Raw genomic sequence first — 25545 nt, 5'->3', positions numbered from 1 at the left:
ATGGCGGACTTCGATACCTACGACGATCGGGCCTACAGCAGCTTCGGCGGCGGCAGAGGGTGAGGCGGGCGTGCGCGGGCCCCGGCCGGGCGCGGGAGGCGGGCGGAGTCAGGGGCCCCTGGGCCGCGGCCTTCCCGCGCGCACAGCAGGGGCGGCGAGCGGTAGGGGCCCGGCTGGGCCGACTGAGGCCTCGTAGAGGCACCGGGAGGAGTGGGGTCTGGAAATGGCGCGCTCGGGGAGGGTGCGGCGGCGGTTAGGCTCCCCGGGTTCTGCTCGCGGGACAGATCCCTCTCTGTGCCACCACCCCCCCCCTCCCCCGCCGCCTACGACGTGTCTTTCCTCTGCCTCGGTCGCAGGGCCAGGCCGCAGCGGCGCTGAGTGCCCGGCAGGACGAGCTCCCGCTTCCAGCCCCATCCCCCAGTACGGCGGGGCCAGCGCGGGGCTGTGCTGCAGCGCGGGGGTGGGGGCCGCGGCCTGCCCCGCTCCAGTCCCGGTCCCGGCCGCGGCTTCCTGTTGTCAGCCTGCGCTGCAGGCCCCCTGGCCCCTTTCGCCAGGAGATCAGCGGGCTTGGTATGATCGGAAGGCCGAGAGAGGGGCGATTCCCATCCCTTTACGAGTGTGAGGCTGGGATTTGGCAGCTGGAGCCCTGGCATAGTTCAGTTCACCCCGGAGTCGGGGGAGACCAACCAGAACATACACATCATAGCATTGTATTTGTCCTTTCTGAGATCAGAGTGCCTTGTTGACAAGTGCTACTTGCCTACTGGCAGAAAATGTTATTCTCCCTGGTTTCTCCAGACCTGGAGAAGGAATCGCATTTAGCTTCGTTCTGATTCTGGTCATACACAGACTATATGTAATTGAGGCACCTTGTTTAAAAGAAAGATCCCTGACTAGTGAAGAAAAAGCTTATGGTGTTCAATTCCAGGAACCCGCCCTAGATTATTTCTTTTTAGACACAAGTTACCTCATACAGAATTTAGAAGATAGGCTATAAACATCTTGTTGTTTGTCAAGGGCACACTTGGCCTTTGTGTGATTTACAGAAAGGATTACTTTCCCAGGATAACACCACAATAGTACCTACTGAGGTGTCCAGTCTCCTGGGTTTCACTCCTAAAAGTATCTTTGTTTGGTGAAGAATGATCTTTTAATACCTTGGTTTGGGAATGGCTCAAATAAAAGCTTGTTTGGGTGCGGGAGTGTACCCAGTATCATTCATGAAAGTTGGGGACATGGAAGTTGGGGGAGGTGGAGCCACCTGTTACTTCAAAGAATACTATATTTACTAATAAAAAAGAAATAGATGTTGGATTACATGTAAAGTTACTGCTTTGGGGGTAGGTTTCTAGACATCAAATTTGTGCTTCAGTCATCTCGAAATTTAATAACTAAGATTTTTTTTTCCTAGTTTCCAAAAGCATTTGAAAGTACCCAGGAAAACTCTTAAACAGAGTAGTTCAGATTAAGGCAGCTCCAAGGAATTTTATTTGGTTTGGAACTACAGTGTTAGTCATATTATATAGAGCCTGGGGATTTTTTTTTATGATTATTTTTTAATTCTGCCTTTTGACAAATTTACCAGCTGTTCTGGTGACTAGAGGTGTTCAAGTTAGACTTTTGTTGGATATCAAATTTTGACAGTTGGAGTGCCTTGAACAATAGAAGTTGATCAAAAGTAAAATTCTCTTTTAAGATGCCATTTATTTATCAGAATATCAAAAGACGAGGACACTGCTAACCATTTACCCAGATGTACTCCAAAAACTTGTATAAGAGAATAGTAGCTGGCATGATACATCTCCTAAGCTTCCTAATAAAAAATCCCTTTACTATTAAGCACCTTCTGCATCTTACCTTCTCAGAATTTTCCACTTCATCTTCATGTAAAAGTACAAAGGAAATACTGCCCAGATTGCCTAACAGTAGTTTTTAAAACCTGTTGGTGAATATGTGTGTTCTTTTAGGCGGTGTCACAGGTGAGTCAGGAAACTTCACAGAGGACTAGACATGTAGTGGTGCGATCTGTGCCAAAGCTTTCCTATTTCAGATAGTTAATGTTATTTTAACTTCATCAGGTCGACAGTTATTGGAATCTTTGAAATTTAGCAAGGTTATAGGATAGTTGACCAGATATTCTTCAATGATAATTTTGAGTTTTGAATTATGTTCACATCAGTACATGTCTCAGTGCTGTTTATGTTCAGATAGAAGCTTAAGCATTATAGACGATTACCATCTATGGAAAGCTGGTCTTGTATTGCTTTGTTTGGTACTTTTTTTTTTTTAATTTATTTTATTTAATTTATTTATTTTTGGCTGCGTTGGGTCTTCGTTGCTGCGAGCGGTCTTTCTGTGGTTGCGGCGAGCGGGGGCTGCTCTTCGTTGCGGTGCACGGGCTCTAGGCACGTGGGCTTCAGTAGTTGTGGCACATAGGCCCAGTAGCTCTAGGGCTCTAGAGTGCAGGCTCTGTAGTTGTGGCGCATGGGCTTAGTTGCTCTGTGGCATGTGGGATCTTCCCAGCCCAGGGCTCGAACCCATGTCCCCTGCATTGGCAGGCGGATTCTTAACCACTGTGCCACCAGGGAAGTCCCTGTTTGGTACTTTTGTAAGGCAACTTCTCTCTAGTCTAAAACACCTTAGCTAGATAAGATGTCTCAACTCTAAGCAACTTGGGTCACAGGTAAAAGGAATGGCGGGTTTGAAATATAGAGTCAAGGGGCTTCCCTGCAGTGGTTAAGAATCCGCCTGCCAATGCAGGGGACACGGGTTCGAGCCCTGGCCCAGGAAGATCCCACATGCTGCGGAGCAACTAAGCCCGTGGGCCACAACTACTTAGCCTGCGCTCTAGAGCCTGCGAGCCATAACTACTGAAGCCCACGCGCCTAGAGCCTGTGCTCCACAACAAGAGAAGCCACCGTAGTGAGAAACCTGCGCACTGCAAGGAAGGTAGCCCCTGATCGCCGCAACTAGAGAAAGCCCGTGTGCAGCAGCGAAGACCCAACGCAGCCAAAAAATAAATAAAAACAAATTAATTAATTAATTTTTTTAAAAGAAGGGTCTTCTCATTAAAAAAAAACAAAAACCAAGAACTTGGGTTTTAATAATTATACATTCCCCGTAAGTTTATTTTGTAGTTGTGTGTAATAACCAGTACGGTTGTCAGGAAGCAATATTGAACAACTGCTTTATTTCCCCAGCCTACAGAGGCATGGTCCCCTGCAGCAGAGGAGAGAACCAGGGACTGCACTGTTGCTCAGAAAGCAAGTCAAAGCAGAATTCCAAATTATCAGGAGTTGATTGTACCATATCTTGAATGTATTTGGTTTTGCACTTTACTAAATTATCTTTGTGGGGTTCCAGTTTTTCATTTGCTATTGACAGTAAAGTGGAGAGTAACACTGATTTTACATTTTTAACTGCAAAAGGCCTTCTGAGTGCTTAACCTAAAAGTAGCATCAATCCTGAGAATTAGATTGGAACTTGGAATTAGCAAGAATTGATATTGCTGAAATGGTACCTGCTAAAAATTGATTAAGCTACAAAGTTAAATATTCTTTACTAGGTTCCAGTTAGAGGATTTAGAATTCTAATCTTTGAGTCTTATAGGATTTAAGCTTGGCATCTCTGTCTAAACTTCTAAGTATATTTTAAGCCTTAAAATGGGGAAGAAAGTGTATAAAAGCTAGCTAGTTTCACTTATAACAGGATCTGTAAAGGTGTTGAAAGGCATATTCTAAAATCCTGTTTACCTGTCAAATGGCAAGTTGTTTGGGTTTATTGTCATCCTTCTCTCCACTCAGTCTCCCAGTGCTTGAGTCCAAGTCACTGTCCTCTTTGAGAAGTGTTGTTACCACAAATACTTGGTTTTACCAAGAGATCTTTGAGATGTCAGATGTTCAGGCAGCAGCCCTGGCTTTAGAATCAGGCAGACCAGAGCTTAAGTGTCCTCTTGGCTGTGTATTAGCAGTATGATCTGGACAAGTTTCTTTACCTCTCTGAGCCTCACTTTCCCTGCATATAAGATAGAAGAAACTCCTCTATAGGGCTGTTGGGGAGTATTAAATGAGATGTTAAACTGTGCAGCACAGTATCTGGTACATTAAAAGTGCTTAATATATGATAGCTGTTGACTTATAATTTTTTAATTAATTTATTTATTTTTGGCTGTGTTGGGTCTTCATTGCTGCGTACGGGCTTTCTCTGGTTGCGGCGAGTGGGGGCTACTCTTTGTTGCAGTGCGTGGGCTTCTCTTGTTGTGGAGCACAGTCTCTAGGTGTGCAGGTTCAGTAGTTGTGGCACACGGGCTCAGTAGTTGTGGCTTGCAGGCTCTAGAGCACAGGCTCAGTAGTTGTGGCACATGGGCTTAGTTGCTCCGCGGCATGTGGGATCTTCCCAGACCAGGGCTCAAACCTGTGTCCCCTGCATTGGCAGGCAGATTCTTAACCACTGCACCACGAGGGAAGTCCAATTTATAATTTTTTAATTCTTAAAATAATTCCTTTGGAGTTAGAGTGGGAAAATTTCTGTTGAGGGTTAGATGGAGTGAGTTTTTATTTTCCTGTCTATATTTCTAAAGCCAATAAAGGGAAAGCTCTTCATTTTATAGGCATAAAGCATTTATAATGTAATACCATAAGTATGGTAAATTAGTACCAAGTAATTCATTCTTTTTATTCATTTATTTATTGGCTGCTTTGGGTCTTAGTTGCTGCACACAGGCTTTCTCTTTCATTGCAGTGCGTGGGCTTCTCATTGCGGTAGCTTGTTGCGGGGCATGGGCTCTAGGTGCATGGGCTTCAGTAGTTGTGGCACTCCAGCTCAGTAGTTGTGGCTCGTGGGCTCTAGAGTGCAGGCGCATGGGCTCAGTTCCTCCGTGGCTTGTGGGATCTTCCCGGACCAGGGCTCAAACGCGAGTCTCCTGCATTGGCAGGAGGCTTCTTAACCACTGCGCCACCAGGGAAGTCCCAAGTACTTCATTCTTGTACATTATTGGTTTGTAGCAGAATTCATGCTTGGAATATTTAAATGCTTCTGAGATTTCCAAAAAAAAATTTTTTTTTCGCATACTTCCAAATTTTATATTTCTGTTTGAAATTAACCTTAGTGTTCTGGAAAGACTTTACACAAATTCAAGAAGTCTTCCCAGAAACTTGGAACATACAAAGCAGAATGTTTGGCTGGGGATGTGGGGGGGCATGGGGGGAGTCAGTCCTAGATCAAATCCACCTTCCAGTTTCCAGCTTCCGCTAGAAACGGAAGAGTGTTGGGCAGAAGACCATGCCATGTGTCTCTGCCTTTTCATCATTTGTGCAGCTGGTTAGACCTGCACACTCAGGGCACGAAGTAAGCAACCACTTGATTTTGATTGCACTTAGCAGCTGTAATGTCTAAGTTGTCTTTTTAAATAATTGAACATCCTCTTTTTTTTAAGTTTGCCAACCATATGATGGTTTTTTTAATGTTTTTCTTGATAGGACCCTCTGGATGTGCTTCAGTATGTTGATTCTCTACTGAAAACATAGTACCTTCATTGCACTCCAATATAGGATAGATGTAGCTGGTGATCTCCCTCGCTCTGCACACTGTTCTCTAATTGAAATAATCGGTTGCATTTTTGGAGCCACCCCACCCCCACCCCCTTTTTTTTTTTTTGGCCGCACCGCGCGGCTTCTGGGATCTTAGTTCCCCTGACTAGGAATTGAACCTGGGCCCTTGGCAGTGAAAGCAAGGAGTCCTAACAACTGGACCTCCAGGGAATTCCCTGGAGCCTTTTGAATATCTGGCTGAGTAGAAGACAGCTCGTTTCTCATAGCTGCTTTTGTATTCACTCTTGAGGTAGGTTGTTTGGTTGACATATATGAAGAAAATCCAGCCTTACATAGGTAAGTAGTTGGAAGTGGGAGGACTATTTTAATAGCCTGTTCAGATAATTGTAGATACTCTTATTTGTGACTGTACCAAAACTTGTCAGGTGGTAATTTCCATAAAGGTTAGTTGTAACAATAAACTTTTCGTACTCTTACATTAAAATCCATAGATCTATCTTATATTTTGAGTGGATCTTTTACTGTGCTTTTTTTTTTTTTTTTGACTGTATTGGGTCTTTGTTGCTGTGCACAAGCTTTCTCTAGTTGCGGTGAGCAGGGGCTACTCTTCGTTGTGGTGCGCGGGCTCTAGGCGTGCGGGCTTCAGTAGTTGTGGGTCGCGGGCTCTAGAGCGCAGGCTCAGTAGTTGTGGTGCACGGGCTTAGTTGCTCCGCGGCATGTGGGATCTTCCCCGGCCAGGGCTCAAACCTGTGTCCCTTGCATTGGCAGGCAGATTCTTAACCACTGCGCCACCAGGGAAGCCCAGCTGTACATTTTTTTTTTTTTGTAACATGATACTTTGGTCATTTGGAAAATACCAGTTCACTGAGTTATGTAGCTCTTCCAAATGTTGAAGCATTTCACTATACAGTGTCAAAAATCATGTTCATTAATGTCCCCATCAGTTTCATCAGAAAAATTTCAGGTATTGGGAGACTGTCAAGCTTATATCGATAGAAAAAAGTTTTCTAAAATTCTGGGTTTTGCTTGAAAGCTTGCGTTTTGTCATTCGCAGCAGATAGTACTGTTGTTTTCCTTGAAGTGACAGACTCACTTCATTTACAAGAAAATGTCTATGTAGCATCCGAGTCTGAACCATAGTTTGTCAGTTCTTTCAGGTAAAAATGGTGTTCCCCTGAAAAGAATAGCTAGTTCAGCTTGTAACTCACTTGCAGGAGTGCCTTTCCTGGAGATAATCATGTACTTCTGTAAGCAGCAGAAGTGCTTCATTCCCATTTCGTGACAGGGAATATTTTAAAAGTGGGTCAGTATTTAGAAGTCCAATGCGCTATCCATTGCGCAACGGAGCCACCTGTGGGTCAGTATTTAATAAAATTAATCATTTTTACCACTTTATCAAAAACATTCTTTGCAGAAGGTGGCTTTTTTTTGGTGGCTGCGCCACCAGGCTTGTAGGATCTTAGTTCCTCCACCAGGGATAGAACCTGAGTGAAAGCGTGGACTGCTAACCACTGGACCACCAGGGAATCCACCCCCCTCCCCCCTTTTTTTTAATACTGCAAATGCATGAGTAATAGTGCAGTTTGGTGCCCCGGCCTGATTCATGCGAATCAATGGCATGATTGGTGTACATGTTTGCTCTCTTTGACTTAACAGGGATATTACAGCCAGAAAGGTTTGGCTCTGGGGAGACAGAGCCAGAACCAAAGGAAGTACATTTTGGTGCTCTTTTAGAGGCCGTCTGAAAGTGCAAAGAATTGTTACTTTAACTGATTTTCTGTTAATTGAGGAACCTCAGTATGGTCTAGATTGAGCTGGAATTTACCAGTTGCTCATTTTTCCTAATACTTAAAGATTTTTAAAATAAATGTATTTATTATTTTTTATATTTTTATTTTTGTTTGCGTTGGGTCTTCGTTGCTGCGCACAGGTTTTCACTAGTTGCGGTGAGCGGGGGCGACTCTTCGTTGCGGTGCGCGGGCTTCTCATTGCAGTGGCTTCTCTTGATGCGGAGCACGGGCTCTAGACGCGCGGGCTTCGGTAGTTGCGGCTCGTGGGCTCTAGAGCGCAGGCTCAGTAGTTGTGGCGCACGGGCTTAGTTGCTCCGCAGCATGTGAGATCTTCCTGTACCAGGGCTCCAACCCGTGTCTCCTGCATTGGCAGGCGGATTCTTAACAACTGCGCCACCAGGGAAATCCCATACTTAAAGATTAATCTGAATATTTTTATGCATAAGCAGTCAAGACTAATATAGACCCCCATGTAGCCATTACTCAGTTTTTTTTCTTATTGTGGTAAAATATGCATAACATAAAATTTACCATTTTATAGGACTTCCCTGGCGGTCTAGTGGTTAAGACCCTGGGCTTCCACTGCAGGGGCACAGATTCTGTCCCTGGTCAGGGAACTCAGATGATCCTGCATGCCACGTGGCACAGCCAAAATTTACCATTTTAACCATTTCTAAGTGTACAATTCAGTGGTACTAAAGTTCACAATGATTACAATTCAGTAATCACTATTTCCAGAACTTTTTCATCATTCCAAACAGAAACTCTACCCATTAAGCAAGGCTCCATTTATTTCACAGTTTTAATTTTATAAACATTTTTGCTTTTTTCTGTTTCATCTATCTTCCCCATTGTGGGGAGGGAAATGAATATTTTACAGCAGAGTCTAGTGTAACGACCTGCCCCATGTACCTATTACCCACTGTTTTTGTTTTGTTTTGTTTTGTTTTAATTTAAGTTTTATATTGGAGTATGGTTGATTTACAATGTTGTGTTAGTTTCAGATGTAAAGCAAAGTGATTCAATTATCCATACGCATATATCCATTTTTGCAGATTCTTTTCCCATGTAGTTATTATAGAATATTTGACATACCCCCTTTTTTTTTTTGTAGTCAAGCTTTTACTCATGAATTGCTCCTTACAGAGAATATGTTCCTTTTTCCTGTTTACGTATGCTCGTTTTTTTGACTAGAACTTCTCTGATGTCTTTTAATTCTAACATGTTATAATTAACAAACTGTCATTCCAAGTGTTTGATGTATGGTTTCAGCTATGTGCTTTTTAATTTTTTTCATCATACCTCTAGCAGCCATCTAGACCTTAAGCTCCTTGAGGGAACCCACTGTTTTTTTTGTTTTGTTTTGTTTTTTTAAGGAAGATGTTGTTGGTAGGAGTTTATTAATTAATTTATTTATTTTTGCTGTGTTGGGTCTTCGTTTCTGTGCAAGGGCTTTCTCCAGCTGCGGCAAGTGGGGGCCACTCTTCATCGCGGTGCGCAGGCCTCTCACTATTGCGGCCTCTCTTGTTGCAGGAGCACAGGCTCCAGACGTGCAGGCTCAGCAGTTGCGGCCCACGGGCCCAGTCGCTCCGCGGCATGTGGGATCCTCCCAGACCAGGGCCCGAACCCGCGTCCCCCGCATTAGCAGGCAGATTCTCAACCACTGCGCCACCAGGGAAGCCCACCCACTGTTTTTTTAAAGTGACCACTCCTATTTCATCTGTACCTCCTTGCTTTACTCTCCTCCCACACACTTCTGGATTATTTTAAAACAAGTCTTAGATGTCACTGTCATTTCATCTGGAAGTACTTCAGTATGAGTTTCAAAGGTAAAAACTTAAAAAAAAAATATGACCACAATATCATCACATCTGAAAACTTAAATAGCCCAGTAAGTATTTTGAGTTCTCGTAATTATCTCATACATTTTGATGTACAACTGGTTCACTTAAATCAGAGCCAGACAAGGTTTATTTGGTTGTTGTGTCTACTAAATCTCTTAATTGATAGGGTCCTCCTCTTTTTGTCTCTTGACTGTTTGTTTTTAAAGGCTGTTTGAAAGGATGTGTAGCTTTTTTGCAGGTACTTTTAATATACTTAATTCTGATAACTATCATGTGAAGTAGCAGCAAGTTAAAATTTGATATCGTTAAACAATTATTAAGTATTATTTTATTTTAATGCATATATGTGTTTTAGTACAGGTTACTTGGGTTCTTATGACTTTTCAAATATTAAATGAAGAGAACTGTTAGCTCTGACTGAATGCTTTTGAATTCTATGTTTTAAATCGTGGTCTCTCTATGGCAGTTTGTAGTTACCTAAAATAATTTACGTTTTAAAATAAATTGTATAGTTGTAAGTTACTTGTGGATCATATCAAATTCAACATTGCCTGAAAATGTGGTTTCATGTGAAATGAAATGGAGCTGGTAGTATGTGGAATGTCAAATCTCAAATAGTAAGTCTTCTATTTTGGAAGAAAAGAACCTATGAAGTTCAAAACTAATCCATAGAAATAGTTTACACCATACCTTTAAGACAGATTTCTTTTGTGACAGTATTTCTGAGGACCAATAAATAGCTTGAGATTTAAGATTTCATTTTCTCTGAAAAATCTGGTACTTTTTTTGGCTGCATTGGGTCTGTGTTACTGCAGCAGGCTTTCTCTAGTTGCAGCAAGTGGGGGCTACTCTTTGTTGTGGTGCGCAGCCTTCCCATTGCGGTGGCTTCTCTTGTGGAGCATGGGCTCTAGGCGCGCGGGCTTCAGTAGTTATGGCACGCGGGCTCTAGAGCGCAGGCTCAGTAGTTGTGGCACGTGGGCTTAGTTGCTCTGTGGCATGTGGGATCTTCCAGGACCAGGGCTCAAACCCGTGTCCCCTGCATTGGCAGGCAGATTCTTAACCAATGCGCCACCAGGGAAGCCCCAAATCTGGAACTTTTGGATTGAGTAACCTTTTTCACCCATATGAAGTTATTAAATTACTAAGCCCATTTCTTTCCTTTCATGTGTGGGAGTCCAAAATTTTAGTTCATTATGATAAATACCTTTTCCCAGTAAGAAAAGTTCCCTAAAAGACTGTGTAAACCAGAAGTCCCTTTCATGTTCACTATTCATCTAAAACAAGGCTTTCAAACTGCCTGTTGTGTCCTGTTGGGAGATTATGAAATCAACTTAGTGTGGGTCCTGGTAAGCATCTTTTAAGGTGAAATAGAATAGAGAATAGTGTGCATTATACTATGAGTTAGTACTGTTGGCAAAGCTTTTTAAAATTAATTTGTGTAGTTAACATGCAGGAATGTATGCATGTATTAAGTTGTGATGTAAAATGTATTTCTTGTTGTTGTACACAGCCTGAAAATTTTTTGAAAAATACTTAAGTACATAATTGGGGATGTCTTCTGAATACATGTAACCCTCTCTTATAATCTAAATTTTTTTCCAAATAAGCGTACCCACATTGGTGAAGAAGTTACTGGCAACCCTAAAGTAGTTGGTAGGCCTGTGGCTTCATTCCTTCCACCCTAAGTCTCAGATACTGTAATAGTTCTGGAGATCAAGCAGTGAACAAGACAAGAGTTCCTGCCTCAGAACAACTTTGCATTTCTCTGCATTGCTTTTTATATCTTACAGATGTGATTGAATGATTAAGTTCCCCTTCACAGCAGAAAAGAGCTCCTTGAAATAGGGCTCATTGAAGAATTCACCATAGACACTGCTCCCTCCCCACCCCCAGTGTTTACCAGAAACTTTCAGAGGCTTTCATGCACATCCTGTAGTAATGACAGTTGTCAAGATAAAGGGATTTAATTTTGAGTGCTAATTAAAGGCCTTGGAAAATACATACACTTAGAGGAAGATCTACTTGGAACTGAAGGGTCTTTAATCCAAGTTCCATTGGGCTAGTTTTTTAAAACCTAAGTTAAAACTAAAATGTAATGTGGCATCTTGAATAGGATCCTAGGACAGGAAAAGGACATTAGGTGAAAGCTAAGAAAATCTGAATAAACTGAACTAGTTAGTAATGAATTAGTTAGTAATGTATTGATATTGGTTCTGTGATTGTAACCAGTGTATCTTACTAATGTAAGATGTTAATAGGTAGTGTAAAAGGGTGTTTATGAAATAAGGGCTTGGCTTTTGAGAGCCTAACCTTTTTTGATTATTGTCTAGAAACCAAGTAGGTTACACATTTTGATCTTTCTTTCTGCATGCTCAGAGGATTTTGTCTTTGTTGCTTACTTGCATTTTATTCTCATAAAGGCAGTCTTATTGTAATTTTATGTAGGATCTAGGATAGTGTCTCAAGCCACGTGATACATGCTAATAAGCGTTTCTGGGTGGCACATGAAAGACCAAAGTTGTTGATCAGCCCCAATGAAACTAACTCAGTTATCATCTAGAAGTAATAGAGGGAGAGCACCTAATATTCCAAATACCAAAGAGAGATTAATACTCTATAGTCATGGTATCTTGGTACTGGTCTTAAAGTTTTAAGAATGACAGCGACAGTACTTAAATTCTGTATAGTGTCTAATGCACCTAGAAATCTTCGTAAAATTCTTGTCCAGAAATAATAGCATGTGGCCTTCATTTTTTATCTTTTACACTTCAGAAGCAAGTCTTGAGCACTTAATTTTGTTTCATCCACTTACTGACTCTAATCCCAGCCCTAATAATCTCTTCTCTTCTTTTTTCTTATAGTTGCCCTTCCTCCAGTCTCCTCTCACTCCTATATATCTTCGCTTATTCACACATTATCATCTTAAGAGTTCAGTGTTTTGTCTGCTGCCTGGAAAATAGAGTCCAAGTGCCTTTTGCTCCACCCTGCAGAGACAGTGCTCGTTGCTGTCTCCTGAATTTTCTGCAGTCTTTTACTTGGGATGTGATTTCTCCTTTCTAGATGCCTGGACCCCTTTAGCTGAATTATCAGCTCCTTGAGGGTAGGAACAAGTCTTAGGTTTGTGCCCTCAATATGGTGCTCTGTATTTAATAGACATTCAGATACTTTGTTGATTTGAGTGAAGAAACGTGATTTGTCTGTAACTCCAGGTGTGATTTTGGTCACACCTGGAGTTGAAAGTTGAATTTTCTAAATGACTGAGGATGTAATTATTAGTTTAAAACTTTTGTATTTGGGGCTTCCCTGGTGGCGCAGTGGTTGAGAGTCCGCCTGCCGATGCAGGGGACACAGGTTCGTGCCCCGGTCAGGGAAGATCCCACATGCCGCGGAGCGGCTAGGCCCATGAGCCATGGTCGCTGAGCCTGCGCGTCCGGAGCCTGTGCTCTGCAACGGGAGAGGCCACAACAGTGAGAGGCCCGCGTACCACAAAAGGAAAAAAAAAAAAAAAACTTTCGTATTTTATTTTTAATCAATAGACTGTCCTTATGTGCAACAGTAATGAGCGGGCAAGCCCATTGCTCAGTGGGAGCGATATGGCCTGGGAGTTTGCAGTACAGCCCTTCAGGTCTCTATTCTGAATTGCAAGGTGGTGGGGAGGTGGGGGTGTGTGCCCAGGCTTGCAGCTTTGCCTCATCTGTTGCCTGCTTTACATCCATGGCTTGTTAGTCAGCCTCCTTCTGTATGAGCAGTGTATTCTGTAGCGTGTTTAATTTACCCATAACACTTTAGAATTGTTGTTAAACTTTTATAAAGCAATCAGTCTCTGTGAAGTGTTTTTATGGTCAATTTCAAACTCCTTTATAACATAGAAATTTGAAATATTTATAAAGTAACAGATGAGAAAACCGAGGTACAGAGGTGATTTGGAAGAGGTCCTACACCAAGCTAAGTAAGGTGCCAGGTGAGTCTTCTGTGTTTTTAACCTGTTTTAGAAAGTGCTTTCATGTAACATAGCTTATTTAGGTAATAGTCCCCTCTAAACTTAACTTAGTGTCAGAAGTATCTCATAAGAATTTTAGCTCAAAGAACTTCTGACATTTGACATTTTTTTTTGATTGATGACAGAATGTATCATTTTATTACGTCCATATGCATTCTCTGGGGTTTGTCTTCTTCACCCTTGTCTCTCAAGTTGCTGGCACACTGTAGACTCTTCATAGAGTGAATAAATTGAAATCTACCCGGCTGGCCCCAGTCCCACTGCATTGTAATGTCTTCAGTGAACTACTCAACGAAAAGCTAAAAACCACTCAAGTTCTGTAGAACTGACCACATCAGGTAGGGCAGTATTTAGGACTGCATCTGTGAGTCTTGAAAAAATCTGGAGTGTTAAGCCACTGGCAGTTTTGTGAGGCTAGGGTGAAATGAGCAAGTTGATGGGCTTGGGTTAGTTCTTTCCACATCTCCAGCTCTTAAAGTACTGCTTGCCTGAAGCAGGATTCTTCTATCTTTGCAAAGCCAGAGCTGGCTTCTGATCCTACTGCATTCTTGCTAGTGCCCCCCCTCAGTAGCATTCACCTGGGCAGCGGTCCTTATCAAGGCTTGCTTACATGGCTTTCTGTACTCAGTCAGAGGTCGGTTGACCCTGTCTTTTCAGTCCTCTGTCCAGCACCCCACAGAAGTTCTCATGTGCCCTTTTAGCAAGGTTTCCTACCTCCATTTTCTTGATTCATCAAATAGACACCTGCCAAATTTATCATTTCTTCATCCTCACCTTCATGTTGAATTTTTAAAAAATCATTGTAGCCCTTTGCTTTTTTACATATCTATGTAAACACAAACATGCATGTATGCATTTACAGTTATTTATGTTTTATATGTGCTACTCAGGTGTAAGCTACTCCAGGACAAGGGGTTGTTTTCCACTAGATGTTTAATAAATGTTGAGTAGATGAATTTAAAGTGTTTTTAATTATAGTTGGTCCCCTGTTTTGACAGTTTTCCAAGTGTTTATACTGTATTTTATATGTTCAGTACCCAGTCCCAAAGAGTATCTTACTGAAAATATTTTAGGTTTTATGGGGGTTTTTTTTGTTGTTGGTGGTTTTTGGGGGTTTTTTTTGTTTTTTTTTTTGTTTGTTTGTTTTTTTGGCTGCATTGCGTCTTTGTTGCTGTGCGCGGGCTTTCTCTAGTTGTGGCGAGCGGGGGCTACTCTTCGTTGCAGTGGTTTCTCTTTTTTTTTTTTTTTTTTTTTTTTTTTTTTTTTTTTGCTGTACGCGGGCCTCTCACTGTCGTGGCCTCTCCCATTGCGGAGCACAGGCTCCGGACGCGCAGGCTCAGCGGCCATGGCTCACGGGCCCAGCCGCTCCGAGGCATGTGGGATCTTCCCGGACCGGGGCACGAACCCGCATCCCCTGCATCGGCAGGCGGACTCTCAACCACCGCGCCACCAGGGAAGCCCGCAGTGGTTTCTCCTGTTGCAGAGCACAGGCTCTAGGCGTACGGGCTTCAGTAGTTGTGGCACGCAGGCTCAGTAGTTGTGGCGCATGGCTTAGTTGCTCCGCGGCATGTGGGATCTTCCCTGGCCAGGGCTCGAACCCTAGTCCCCTGCACTGGCAGGAGGATTCTTAATCACTGCGCCACTAGGGAAGTCCCAGTTTTATGGTTATTGAAATGCAAAATAAGTCACATTCACTTGTAAGCCTATTTTTCTGGTATTGGGACAGAATGCAGGATTTTTCTATTGGGAAGCAGCAGTTCTGAGTTAATTAAACTTAAAATTTTTAGTCATCTAAGAATTACTTCATAGCCTGGTTCTTCTGCTAAAAAAAAAAAAAGCGTTGTCGTAAGGATTGGTATTTATTATCAAATATTTGAGATATCTGGAATTTGTGTCAGGCAAGATGTGGAATCTCTTTCATGATATTTCTAGCAATATATGAATTTTAAAAATCAAGTTACTTTTGAAGACCTGGTATTAATATATATTCTGCCAAAAGAAAGGAAGGTTGACTTTAAGCAGATTTTTGACGATGTGAGGAGACTCTTTTGCTTTAAATGTCTCTTAAAGAAAAACACCTCCCCCTTTTAAATTTTTTTCCTCCTGTGTTCTGCAAACATTTTATTTTGAAATTTTTCAAGTCTTCAGTAAAGTTGAAAGAATGCAATACGATGGACACTGGTGGATGTAACAAGTTTTCACACTTGCTTTATCTTTATATATTCGTGCATGCACACATGGGTTTATGCTGAACCCTTTGAAAATAAATGGCTGTCCTGACACTTCACTCCTAAGTACTTTGTCTCTCCAGAGAACAGAGGCATCCTACTAACTTCATTACCAATTAATCACTCCTAAGAAATTTAATGCTAACAATAATATTTATACTCACCAGATTCAGATTTCTCCATCTGCTTTTTCTTTTATGTCTGTGTGTTCCAGGATCCAAAGATCACATGTAGCATTGGTTATCATTTCGTTAGTTCCCCTGCTTTTTTTGTCTTTCATGACTTTTACATATTTGAAGAATCTGTGCCAAAATAGAAGGCACATTTAAATTTCTCCCATTATTAGTGATACTAAGTTCAGTTACCTGGTTGCAGTAGTGACTGGCAGATTCATTTTATCAGTGTTTTGGCATCCTTTGAGCCTTGCCTGAATCAGTCACTACTACATTGGTGGTTGCAGAGTAGTGGTTTTCTAATTACATGATTCCTCCTACATTTTTTAGCTGACAGCCTTATTGATGTAAAGAAGAGCTCCCCTTCCCATTCATTAATTTAGTAGACTATCTATTAGAGCAATGTAGGTTCAGAGCAGAATTGATCAGAAAGTATAGAGTTCCTATATGCCCCCTGCCCTCACAAATGCACAGGGGCACAGCTTCCCCTGCTGTCAACATCTGCACCAGAGTAGTACATTTGTTCCAATCAATGAATCTACATTGACAATGTCATTATCACCCAGTGTCCATAGTTAACATTAGTGTTCACTCTTGGTGTTGTCCATTCTGTTTTATGGGTTTTGACAAATGTATAATGGCCCCATTTGTTTTTTTGTTTGTTTTAAAAAATATTTATTTATTTGGCTGCAGCGGGTCTTAGTTGAGGCACACGGGATCCTCAGTTGCGTCATGCAGGCTCTTAGTTGCATTATGTGGGATCTAGTTCCCTGACCAGGGATCAAACCTGGGCCCCCTGCGTTGGGAGCGCGGAGTCTTAACCACTCAGCCACCAGGGGGAAGTCCCGTGGCCCCATTTATTTATTTGTTTGTTTGTTTTTTGTGTGTGTGTGTGGTTTTTTTTTTTTTTTTTTTGGCTGAGTTGGGTCTTCGTTACTGCGCGTGGGCCTTCTCTAGTTGCGGCAAGTGGGGGCTACTCTTTGCTGCGGTGCTCGGGCTTGTCATTGCAGTGGCTGGCTTCTCTTGTTGCGGAGCACGGGCTCTAGGCGTGTGGGCTCAGTAGTTGCGGCACGTGGGCTCAATAGTTGTGACTCACAGGCTCTAGAGCGCAGGCTCAGCGGTTGTGGCGCACAGACTTAGTTGTTCCGTGGCATGTGGGATCTTCCCAGACCAGGGCTCGAACCCATGTCCCCTGAATTGGCAGGCGGATTCCCAACCACTGCGCCACCAGGGAAGCTGATCCCATTTGTTTTTAAATTATCTATAAAACATGGTAAACTTCAGGTCTTAGATGGCAGTTATTATGGTCATTGTTACTCTACACATGTGTACTATGTGTCAAGCAGTATATGACGCACCAAATGTTATTTCTCAATAATTCAAGGTCTCTCTTAGTATTAACCCAGTTTTCCAAATAAGACTTAGGGAAATTGAGTTACTCCTCAAGATTATATGGTGGAGTAAGTATGTGGTAGAGCTCGGTGCCTATGCAGATTAGCCATCACATAGTGGAGTCAGGGTCCTGCCACTTTTAAGCTCTGTAACCGTGGACAAGCTAAACACCTCTTGACTTAGCTGAGGAAATGGCATTGACGTTTAAATGAATTAGTAATATGCACCTTGTATATGAGGACCCAGTGAGGTAGTGCATGGGGGAGTGGAGAGTAGTATGTACAATACATAGTACTTGCTGCACAAAATCTAAAATTATTAGAACATATTATCTATAATCAGCAAGAAACAGTTGTATTGTGAATGAGTTAAACTTCAGCTTCAGGGTAATAAGTGGACACTCCATTTCTGTGTGTGTTAGTATTATCGGGTGTGAAGGAGGGCATTGGCTTAGGTCCTTTTCTCCTATTCTTTTTTTTTTTTTTTTTTTTTTTTTTTTTCGGTATGCGGGCCTCTCACTGTTGTGGCCTCTCCCGTTGCGGAGCACAGGCTCCGGACGCGCAGGCCCAGCGGCCATGGCTCATGGGCCCAGCCGCTCCGCGGCATATGGGATCCTCCCAGACCGGGGCACGAACCCGTATCCCCTGCATCGGCAGGCGGACTCTCAACCACTGCGCCACCAGGGAGGCCCCTCTCCTATTCTTAGTGAGTAGGAGAGAACCACTTGTTTGTAGGAGGATATTATGTTGGGATTCGATTCTCCAGGGAAATATACGTTCACAGAGATTCTGTGTTTCTGTGGACATTTCTGTCATCCAGAAATAGGCATGTTTTTCATAAATATTTTGGAATACTATTATTTCAAGGAGATGTTACTGTATACATTATATAGGATTATTTTGCCTGGGTGGTGTGGCTGAGTGGGAGACATTTTCCTTGGCCCTCTGGGGCAAGAACACATGGGCAGAGTTGAATCCTGTCTGTTTCCCCTCCTAGGTCCCGTGGCAGTGCTGGTGGCCATGGTTCCCGTAGCCAGAAGGAGCTGCCCACAGAGCCCCCCTACACAGCATATGTAGGAAATCTACCTTTTAATACGGTGCAGGGCGACATAGACGCTATCTTTAAGGATCTCAGCATAAGGAGTGTACGGCTAGTCAGAGACAAAGACACAGACAAATTTAAAGGTGAGTTTGGGGGATTTTTACTGTGCATTACTGTAAGGGGAGGAGGGTCTAAACCAGAGGGCTCTAATTATGAAAGTGTTTCGATGAAAGTGTTCCGAACGTTTGCCCAGTCCAAGTAGTTGAAATAAACATTTATTAGCGCTTTAACGCATAGGCCTTCAGTTCTATTTGGGGAGGGGAATGTTTTATACATAATCTAGTTTGTAGAAATATGTGGCATATGCCCAAGTAAATCTGGCGTTTTCCTGACCTCTATAGCAATCCTGTCTCTGCCAGAAAGGGAGTTACCAGGAAAGAAATGAACAGATAAAACTCAGGACTCTTCAGGTGCATATCACCTTGGCCGACTCATGCATTTTTAGGGGGTAGTTTTACTGTAATCTAGTTTATTATGAAGTCTAAAAGGTAACCCAGTACTCGTTGTCACTGTACATTTGTGACTTCAGAGCATGTGTTTAGGGAAATGATTGGCTCAAATTTCAGATAAAGTTGTGTCTGTAGGTTAGTCTTTCGGGTTCTTGAGCAGAGGAGTGAGCATGAGGAACCAGATGGGCATTATCGTCCAACTTCCAAGGCTTCCTGAAGGGAAATGTGCCCTGTATTTAAGTGCGTGATGCCAGATACAAGGGCATTTGGTTTGCTTTATTTACCCAGAAGTACATCCATGAAAGGCACACAGAGGCTGTGGGGCTGTAGAAGAAGCAGGGGTGCTGCTCAGCAGAGCGGTTCCGTAGTTCTGTCGTTCTGAAAGCTTTCTGACTTAAGAACCTGGAGTCTTGTTATAGTAAGTGATCAAACAGTGAAAAAGAATGTATCATTTAAGCTTGGAGCAGTAAGTCCCGCTGCTAGGAAGCATTAGGAATTCAAATTTAAGGTAAAAATGTGTGGGTGAAGCCAGGCTTTGGGCTGAGTCATTAGCAGCAGAGATGGTCTCATAGAAGGGCATCTTTCATTTCGGCAGCTCTGGAGTGTGAGATGAGTGGGAGCTCTGGAGTGACTAGGCTCTTGTTGCCTCTTTGAACTTACAAGTGGTTTTCTCAGTTCTTCTAAGCATTGAATCCACTTAGGGGAAAAGGCATGGTTGTGGAGGTGGAGTATGGTTGGGGGTGGAGGACGGGGAACTCTACAGCCAAGCAGTACATTCTTTGTGTAAGCAAATGGTGAACAGGAAAAGTTTGGACCCAGGCTTTAGAAGCACTTGCAGTCTAGTGGGCTCTGAAGGTGAAGTGTAATCATCATACAGGATGGGGGTGGGAGGGTGGTAATACAGGATGCGGTGTGAGCATACGGGGCAGAGGGAGTGCTTAACCCAGATTTAACCGAGACAGCATGGACAAGAGTATTGCAGGTAGAAGGAAAAGCTTATTCAGAGGTTGGAGGTGAGAGAGAGGGTGTGGTTTCTTCTGCCTGGAGTGTCCTCTGCTTACAGGCCTGTGTCAGAATCTAGCGTTAGAGACTCAAGTTGTCAATAAAGCATGCTACACCGAGGCCAACTGTCTTTAATTAATTAGCATCCTGAGGAGGATACGCTTGTGGCCGAGGGTATGTTTTTTAGCTTTGTAAAACAAATTTTATACCAACTACCTGAGTAGGAAGTAATGGCACCCTCAGCCTGTTCCATCAAAGCATGTTTGGTATTGAATTTGAAGGCTGTGTCTTAAAGCCCTTGTTAGGTTATACTAAAGTCATTCAGAAGTCAGAACTAACAGCTCTTCAGTGACCCAAGGAAGGTTTTAATATTACGGTTAAAACATAAAGCTTTATAAAAACACAGCTACTATTTCAGTACCTATTTGATTAGCACTTTCTGATAGAATATAATTAAGAGGGGAAAAAATATAATTAAGAGGGAGGAATACCAGTCAAGTTCTATTTATTAGAAAGTAAAATATGCTCTTTCAGGTTCTGCAAGTCTGCTGCCATCTAGATGCAACAGAAGTGGTAGTTATGATGTAGGGAAATGGTACAGACAGGGATCCCACCTTATCTTTAACCCGGAATTCCTTGAGGAAATCGGGGTTTGTTTTCTCTTACAGGATTCTGCTATGTAGAATTTGATGAAGTGGATTCCCTTAAGGAAGCCTTGACATACGATGGTGCAGTAAGTATATTCAGGTTTTCTCTGTGGTGTTAGTAGTTGAGTTTTTTTTCTTGCCAGTACTTAACAGTGTTTTCCACTTATTAGCTCTTGGGTGACCGGTCACTTCGTGTGGACATTGCAGAAGGCAGAAAACAAGATAAAGGCGGCTTTGGATTCAGGAAAGGTGGACCAGATGACAGAGGTGATTGGTTCTTCTACAACTGAACATAAAACTTGCTGTATGCCCACTGATTACAGCTCTTGAAGGTTACCAGAAGAACTCTTATCTCGTAGGTCTGATATGAGCTTTTAAAAATGTGTAAAATCTTAGAAAGAATGGATGATGCTTCTGCAAGCCTGGGTTTTTTTCCTTCCTGTTGGCAGCAAAAACTCATAATTTCATTGAACTTCCCATCACATGAGTTGTACGTCTTCCCAATGAATTTTTCCATGTTTGTGCAGCAAGGTAATGATACGACCTCAACTTTATCTTTTTTGTGTATCCTCAGGAATGGGTGGCTCTCAAGAATCTAGAGGTGGATGGGATTCCCGGGATGACTTCAATTCCGGTATCAGTATTTAAAGTATCACCACTTACCCTTTTCAGTGGCCTTGCTGCTGTTGTACATTTCTTGTGAGTAGCCCGCCTGGCCGGACTACTTTAGTTCCTTTCACAAATGAAACTTTCCTAAAAGGTACCCAGGCATGCAATAAGCCTCTGTTAGAACCTCAATGTTTGGGGTAGGACTTGAAAGCTTCCACATCGTGGGCAAGTTGGACTGATCCGCCTTATTTTGTTACCTTTTCTTAGTCTACTGTTCTTATATGTGCCTGTGTCTCATGCTGAGTCTTTCCCAGGGTTTAGCCCAGGGGAGCCCCTTGATGGTGCTTGTGTGTATGGCATGAATAGAAGTACTATTATTTCTAGAAGTCTGAAGGTTCTAGAAGCTTACAGAAAGCCTCATACTAATGGTTCCTGGTGGCTCCCTCTTAGATGCTAATAGGTAGTCCTGATGACCTCTTTGTTTCTTTTTTTTTTTTTTTTTTTTTTCCTCTTTGTTTCTTAAAGGGCATGGAGCCCCTATCCCTTAAGTGGACATAATCCACTTTATCATTGCTTTTCTTAACTCATCAAAGCGTACCAGTGGGTGCCTCCTTGTGTCAACTCAAGAGGTCAGTTTGCATGCCAGGCTTTGAAGGGTTGATCTCCTAAACATTTCTTTATGTCTTGTTTTTTTTTAAATTATGAAGGTAATTCATACGGTAAAAATGCCCATTGTAACCATAAGGTAGAGAATGAAACACAAGTCTGTTTTCTTTCCTATAAACTTGATTATCTCTGCATTTGCCACCACATAAGATGAGATCATTAGTGCCCGCCTCCCCATCACCCCCCCAATCAAAACAAAAATCAGTAGAAAGTAACTGGTAAGTATGGGAGGAACTGGTCTTGTGAGTCGAAACTTTTTAAAAGTTCATTCCAGTACTGCGTTAGCTAAACAGATTACTGCTTATATCTGTTGAATAATTTAATTCCTATAAGTCCTATAGCCAATCAGAAATGAGCTTATTCATAAAAGTACAGTATAATCCAGTAAACCTGTAATTTTATGTATAAGCTAGTCTCTGATTGAAAAATGCAACAGATGTCACCTCAAAGCCACCTCAGGTGTAGTAGTTAGTGACTTGATGAGTGGTGGTCTCCAATCTGCCAGTTTTGCATTTCCTAGTACTGTAGAAATAGTACAGTGAGCTCACAGCTTTGGAGGTTACCAAAGGAACTGATGTCTTTCTACTACTGGCTTAGCTTGGGCTTTTTGACTCTGAAGCAAAACATACAGTGAACATAGCCAGAGAAACTACCTTGCCACCAACCAGTGTAAACTACAGTGTTTTGGTGGTAATCTAAAACCAGCAGTGCACACATGGTGGGGTATGGCCTATATACATTATTTGTATAGGTAGACCTTTTTTACTCTTTAGAATAATGCCTTTTTTTAGATGACATACTCTCATTGTAAAAAAAATTTTTTTTTCAAGGAGTACAAAAAAAATACAAAGAAGAAAAATAAGAAAGTCCCTGTCAACCAGAAATAGGCAGTGTGTTTTTATTTATTTTTTATCTTTTTTTTTTTGGCCGTGCCATGCAGCATGCAGGATCTTAGTTTCCCACTAGGGATCGAACCTGCACCCCCTGCAGTGGAAGCGCGGAGTCTTAACCACTGGACCACCAGGGAAGTCCCTAGGCAGTGTGTTAAACTAAACTTCGTAAAGAAAGCTCAGAAGATTTTCATGAATAGTGTGCCTCCTAGAAATCTGTCATCAAACTTGACGAAAAGATAATTGTTAGTGTCAAACCTTGCTTTTTTTCCCCCCTCATAATCTTCCCATCGCTCATATCATAAGAGTTTTGAAATGAGGTGGTCACTTAATGTTAATGTACACTGGGTTTGGGGGGTTTTTTTTCCCTCACTATACTTTGTCTCATGAACCTGGACAAAGTAGCAGTTGTGTTTATGTTCCTTGTCAGTGTGGGTGTGAGCTGATTTGTTTTATGCTAAACACTAGTAGCAAAAATTAATCTCATTAAAAGGGAAGTAACTTTACTTTCATAATCAACGTGGAAAGGTACATACAGTTTAGTTTTGGGGAAATGTCAGGTTAAATGTTTGAATACTAATTAAGCTTGTTTAATGAATGGTGTATCCTCTCTGGTTGATAGAAAAGATTTTGTAAAGAAACTTATACTTGATTATATGCTTCCAAAATGGGTTTTCCCCCAAAGCAGTGCTCCTGTTGGTCTAAACCTTCTTAGAATTGTTTTCATTACTTGTTTTGTTAAAATTGAAATTGTTCGATTTAGTCTCTGAACTGAGTTTCAGATAACTTGATCAATTTAAAAATTCCTTGCTGCCCTTAAAGAACAAAAAAAACCCACCATTGCAGATAGTTGATTCTCCATATTCACAGTAGTTAGGTTCTTTAAAACCACTGCAAACACCAAATTGGCGGACACGGAGCCATCGCTCATAGAGGAAATACATAGGCTCCTGTGAGCCTCTGGTCATATTTTTGTCAGCCATTCAATACATAACCTTGCTTTATGTGTTTGTGTTTAAAGACGCCTTGTTTAATATATATAGTTGATTGATTAACAATGAACTCACGGCCAACAGCACTGTAACTCATGCCTGCGTGAGGCTTCTCTAACAAGGCACATCCCAGCCTTGCACTTAGGAGTACTAGACAGCACTTCAGCATGATGTTTGGGTGCTGTTTTATTTTAACAGCAAAATCACTAACAAAACACAAAAGAGCAGAAAGCCTGGCACTAAATAGATTGTGAAAAGGACGCTTGTTTACCGTTTGAGCTGAGACAAGGCAGAGTGTTGGCTCATTCAACCTCAGCTGGGAATGTATGTGTCAGGTGACAGATGTTTCACTGCTCTGTGCATGTCTGAATGACAGCAAAAGGCCCCAGGTATTGATTTCGGGGTTACAAATAAATTTTAGTGAGTAGACAAATTTGCAAACGTGAAATCTATGAATAATGGGAATCAACTATTTAGTAGAAGAATATTTCTCAAGCTCAGGATCCTTCTTCAAGGATAAGTTCTTACAAAGCTTTGAGCAATGGCACTATCCTTGGAGTGAGTAAAAACAGTCACCTTCAGGTGCTTAAACAGAGGGGGCAAGCTCATTTGTTTAATTACAGTCTTATTTCTTAAATTTTTACTGAAAGTTAACTTAAATAGGTTATACTGTTAAAAGGTTAATTATCTTAACCTCCCCCCATGGCTTTCAGTTAAATACAAAACTGCTTAAGGTTCTTAAAGTCCATTGAGAAAACATTCTTCACACTGATGAGAATTGCAACTTACTTTTTTTTAATATAAATTTACTTATTTTTGGCTGTGTTGGGTCTTTGTTGCTGCGCGTGGGTTTTCTCTAGTTGTGGTGAGCGGGGGCTTCTCTTCGTTGCGGTGCGTGGGCTTCTCGTTGCGGTGGCTTCTCTTGTTGCAGAGCACGGGCTCTGGGCGCGCGGGCTTCAGTAGTTGTGGCTCGTGGGCTCTAGAGCGCAGGCTCAGTAGTTGTGGTGCACGGGCTTAGGTGCTCTGTGGCATGTGGGATCTTCCCGGACCAGGGCTCGAACCCGTGTCTCCTGCATTGGCAGGAGGATTCTTAACCACTGCGCCACCAGGGAAGTCCAAATTGCAACTTACTTTTAATTCTAAATGAGATGCAGTTTTACTTCTGTTGGTAATTATTTTAGCGGTGCACAAATGAATGGTGGGGGGGGGGAACCTTTGCAGCCAGAGGAGGTGTGGGTTGGGTCTGCGGTTCCTGCTCTCTGGCGCCCTCTCTGGGAAGGGAGTGGGCCTGATCACAGCTTTGTTTACACACAGGTGCTTTGCTTTTAGAATGATCCACACCCGAATCACAGCAGAAACAGAAAAATGGGGAATGTCACCCAGAGGTGACTTTGTATTTTTATTTTGTCTTCATATCTAGCTTTTTTCTTTTGATTTTGTGTTCTAAATTGTAACTTCTAAATTTCAGGTTTGTCTTTTTTAATAACTATAGATTGTATTAGAAAACAATAAAATGTGCTTTGAGCATTTTTGTTTTAAGCCATATTAGAATATTATGGACTTTTCCTGCAAGCTAAGAATTTACAGCTCGTTTTATTTTTCTCTCCTAAGATTCTTTTTTTATTTTAGAAGTCTGTTAGCATTGAAATTACCCAACAGATTCACGTTTGGACTCATTTTGTATGCACTTTTGATGCTGGACAAACTAAAGAATTTAAAATTAAACTTAATTCGCACAAGCTATGTTATCGGCTTTGAGACAGTAGTTTAAAAGATAATTCAATGTCATCTTCCTCCTTCAGGCTTCAGGGATGACTTCTTAGGAGGCAGGGGAGGGAGTCGCCCAGGTGACCGGCGAACAGGCCCCCCAATGGGAAGTCGTTTCAGAGATGGCCCTCCCCTTCGAGGGTCCAATATGGATTTCAGAGAACCAACAGAAGGTATGACAATAACGTGAACGTGTAAATGGAGCTCTGGAGGGTGTCTTTTCGTGACACATTTGTAAGCCATGTTGTGTTTCCCTCCCCCAGAGGAAAGAGCACAGAGACCACGGCTCCAGCTTAAACCTCGAACAGTTGCAACGCCCCTCAATCAAGTAGCCAACCCCAACTCTGCTATCTTCGGGGGAGCCAGGCCCAGAGAGGAAGTCGTTCACAAGGAGCAAGAATGAGCTTGCGGTTGGGAGGGAATGGGATGTGGGGGGGGTTCGAGCG

At 42.3% G+C, this 25545-nt stretch overlaps 1 protein-coding gene across 2 annotated transcripts; it reads left to right on the top strand.

The window, feature by feature from the left end:
• On the top strand, positions 1 to 25545 carry EIF4H (eukaryotic translation initiation factor 4H; the record flags this gene model as incomplete). Of its 2 annotated transcripts, XM_079719188.1 has the most annotated exons (7): positions 1 to 59; positions 17973 to 18160; positions 20197 to 20261; positions 20346 to 20442; positions 20750 to 20809; positions 25135 to 25272; positions 25363 to 25545. In XM_079719188.1, the coding sequence occupies 7 exons, from the start codon at positions 1 to 3 to the stop codon at positions 25500 to 25502; spliced, it is 747 nt and encodes a 248-aa protein (XP_079575314.1). In that variant the 3' UTR covers positions 25503 to 25545. The 2 variants fall into 2 exon arrangements, with proteins under 2 accessions (XP_079575314.1, XP_079575315.1); XM_079719189.1 differs by lacking the exon at positions 20750 to 20809.

This window comes from Hyperoodon ampullatus, assembly GCF_949752795.1.
Source record: "Hyperoodon ampullatus genome assembly, chromosome: 14".
NCBI lineage: Eukaryota > Metazoa > Chordata > Mammalia > Artiodactyla > Ziphiidae > Hyperoodon > Hyperoodon ampullatus.
This window is presented reverse-complemented; position numbering and strand designations above follow the sequence as displayed.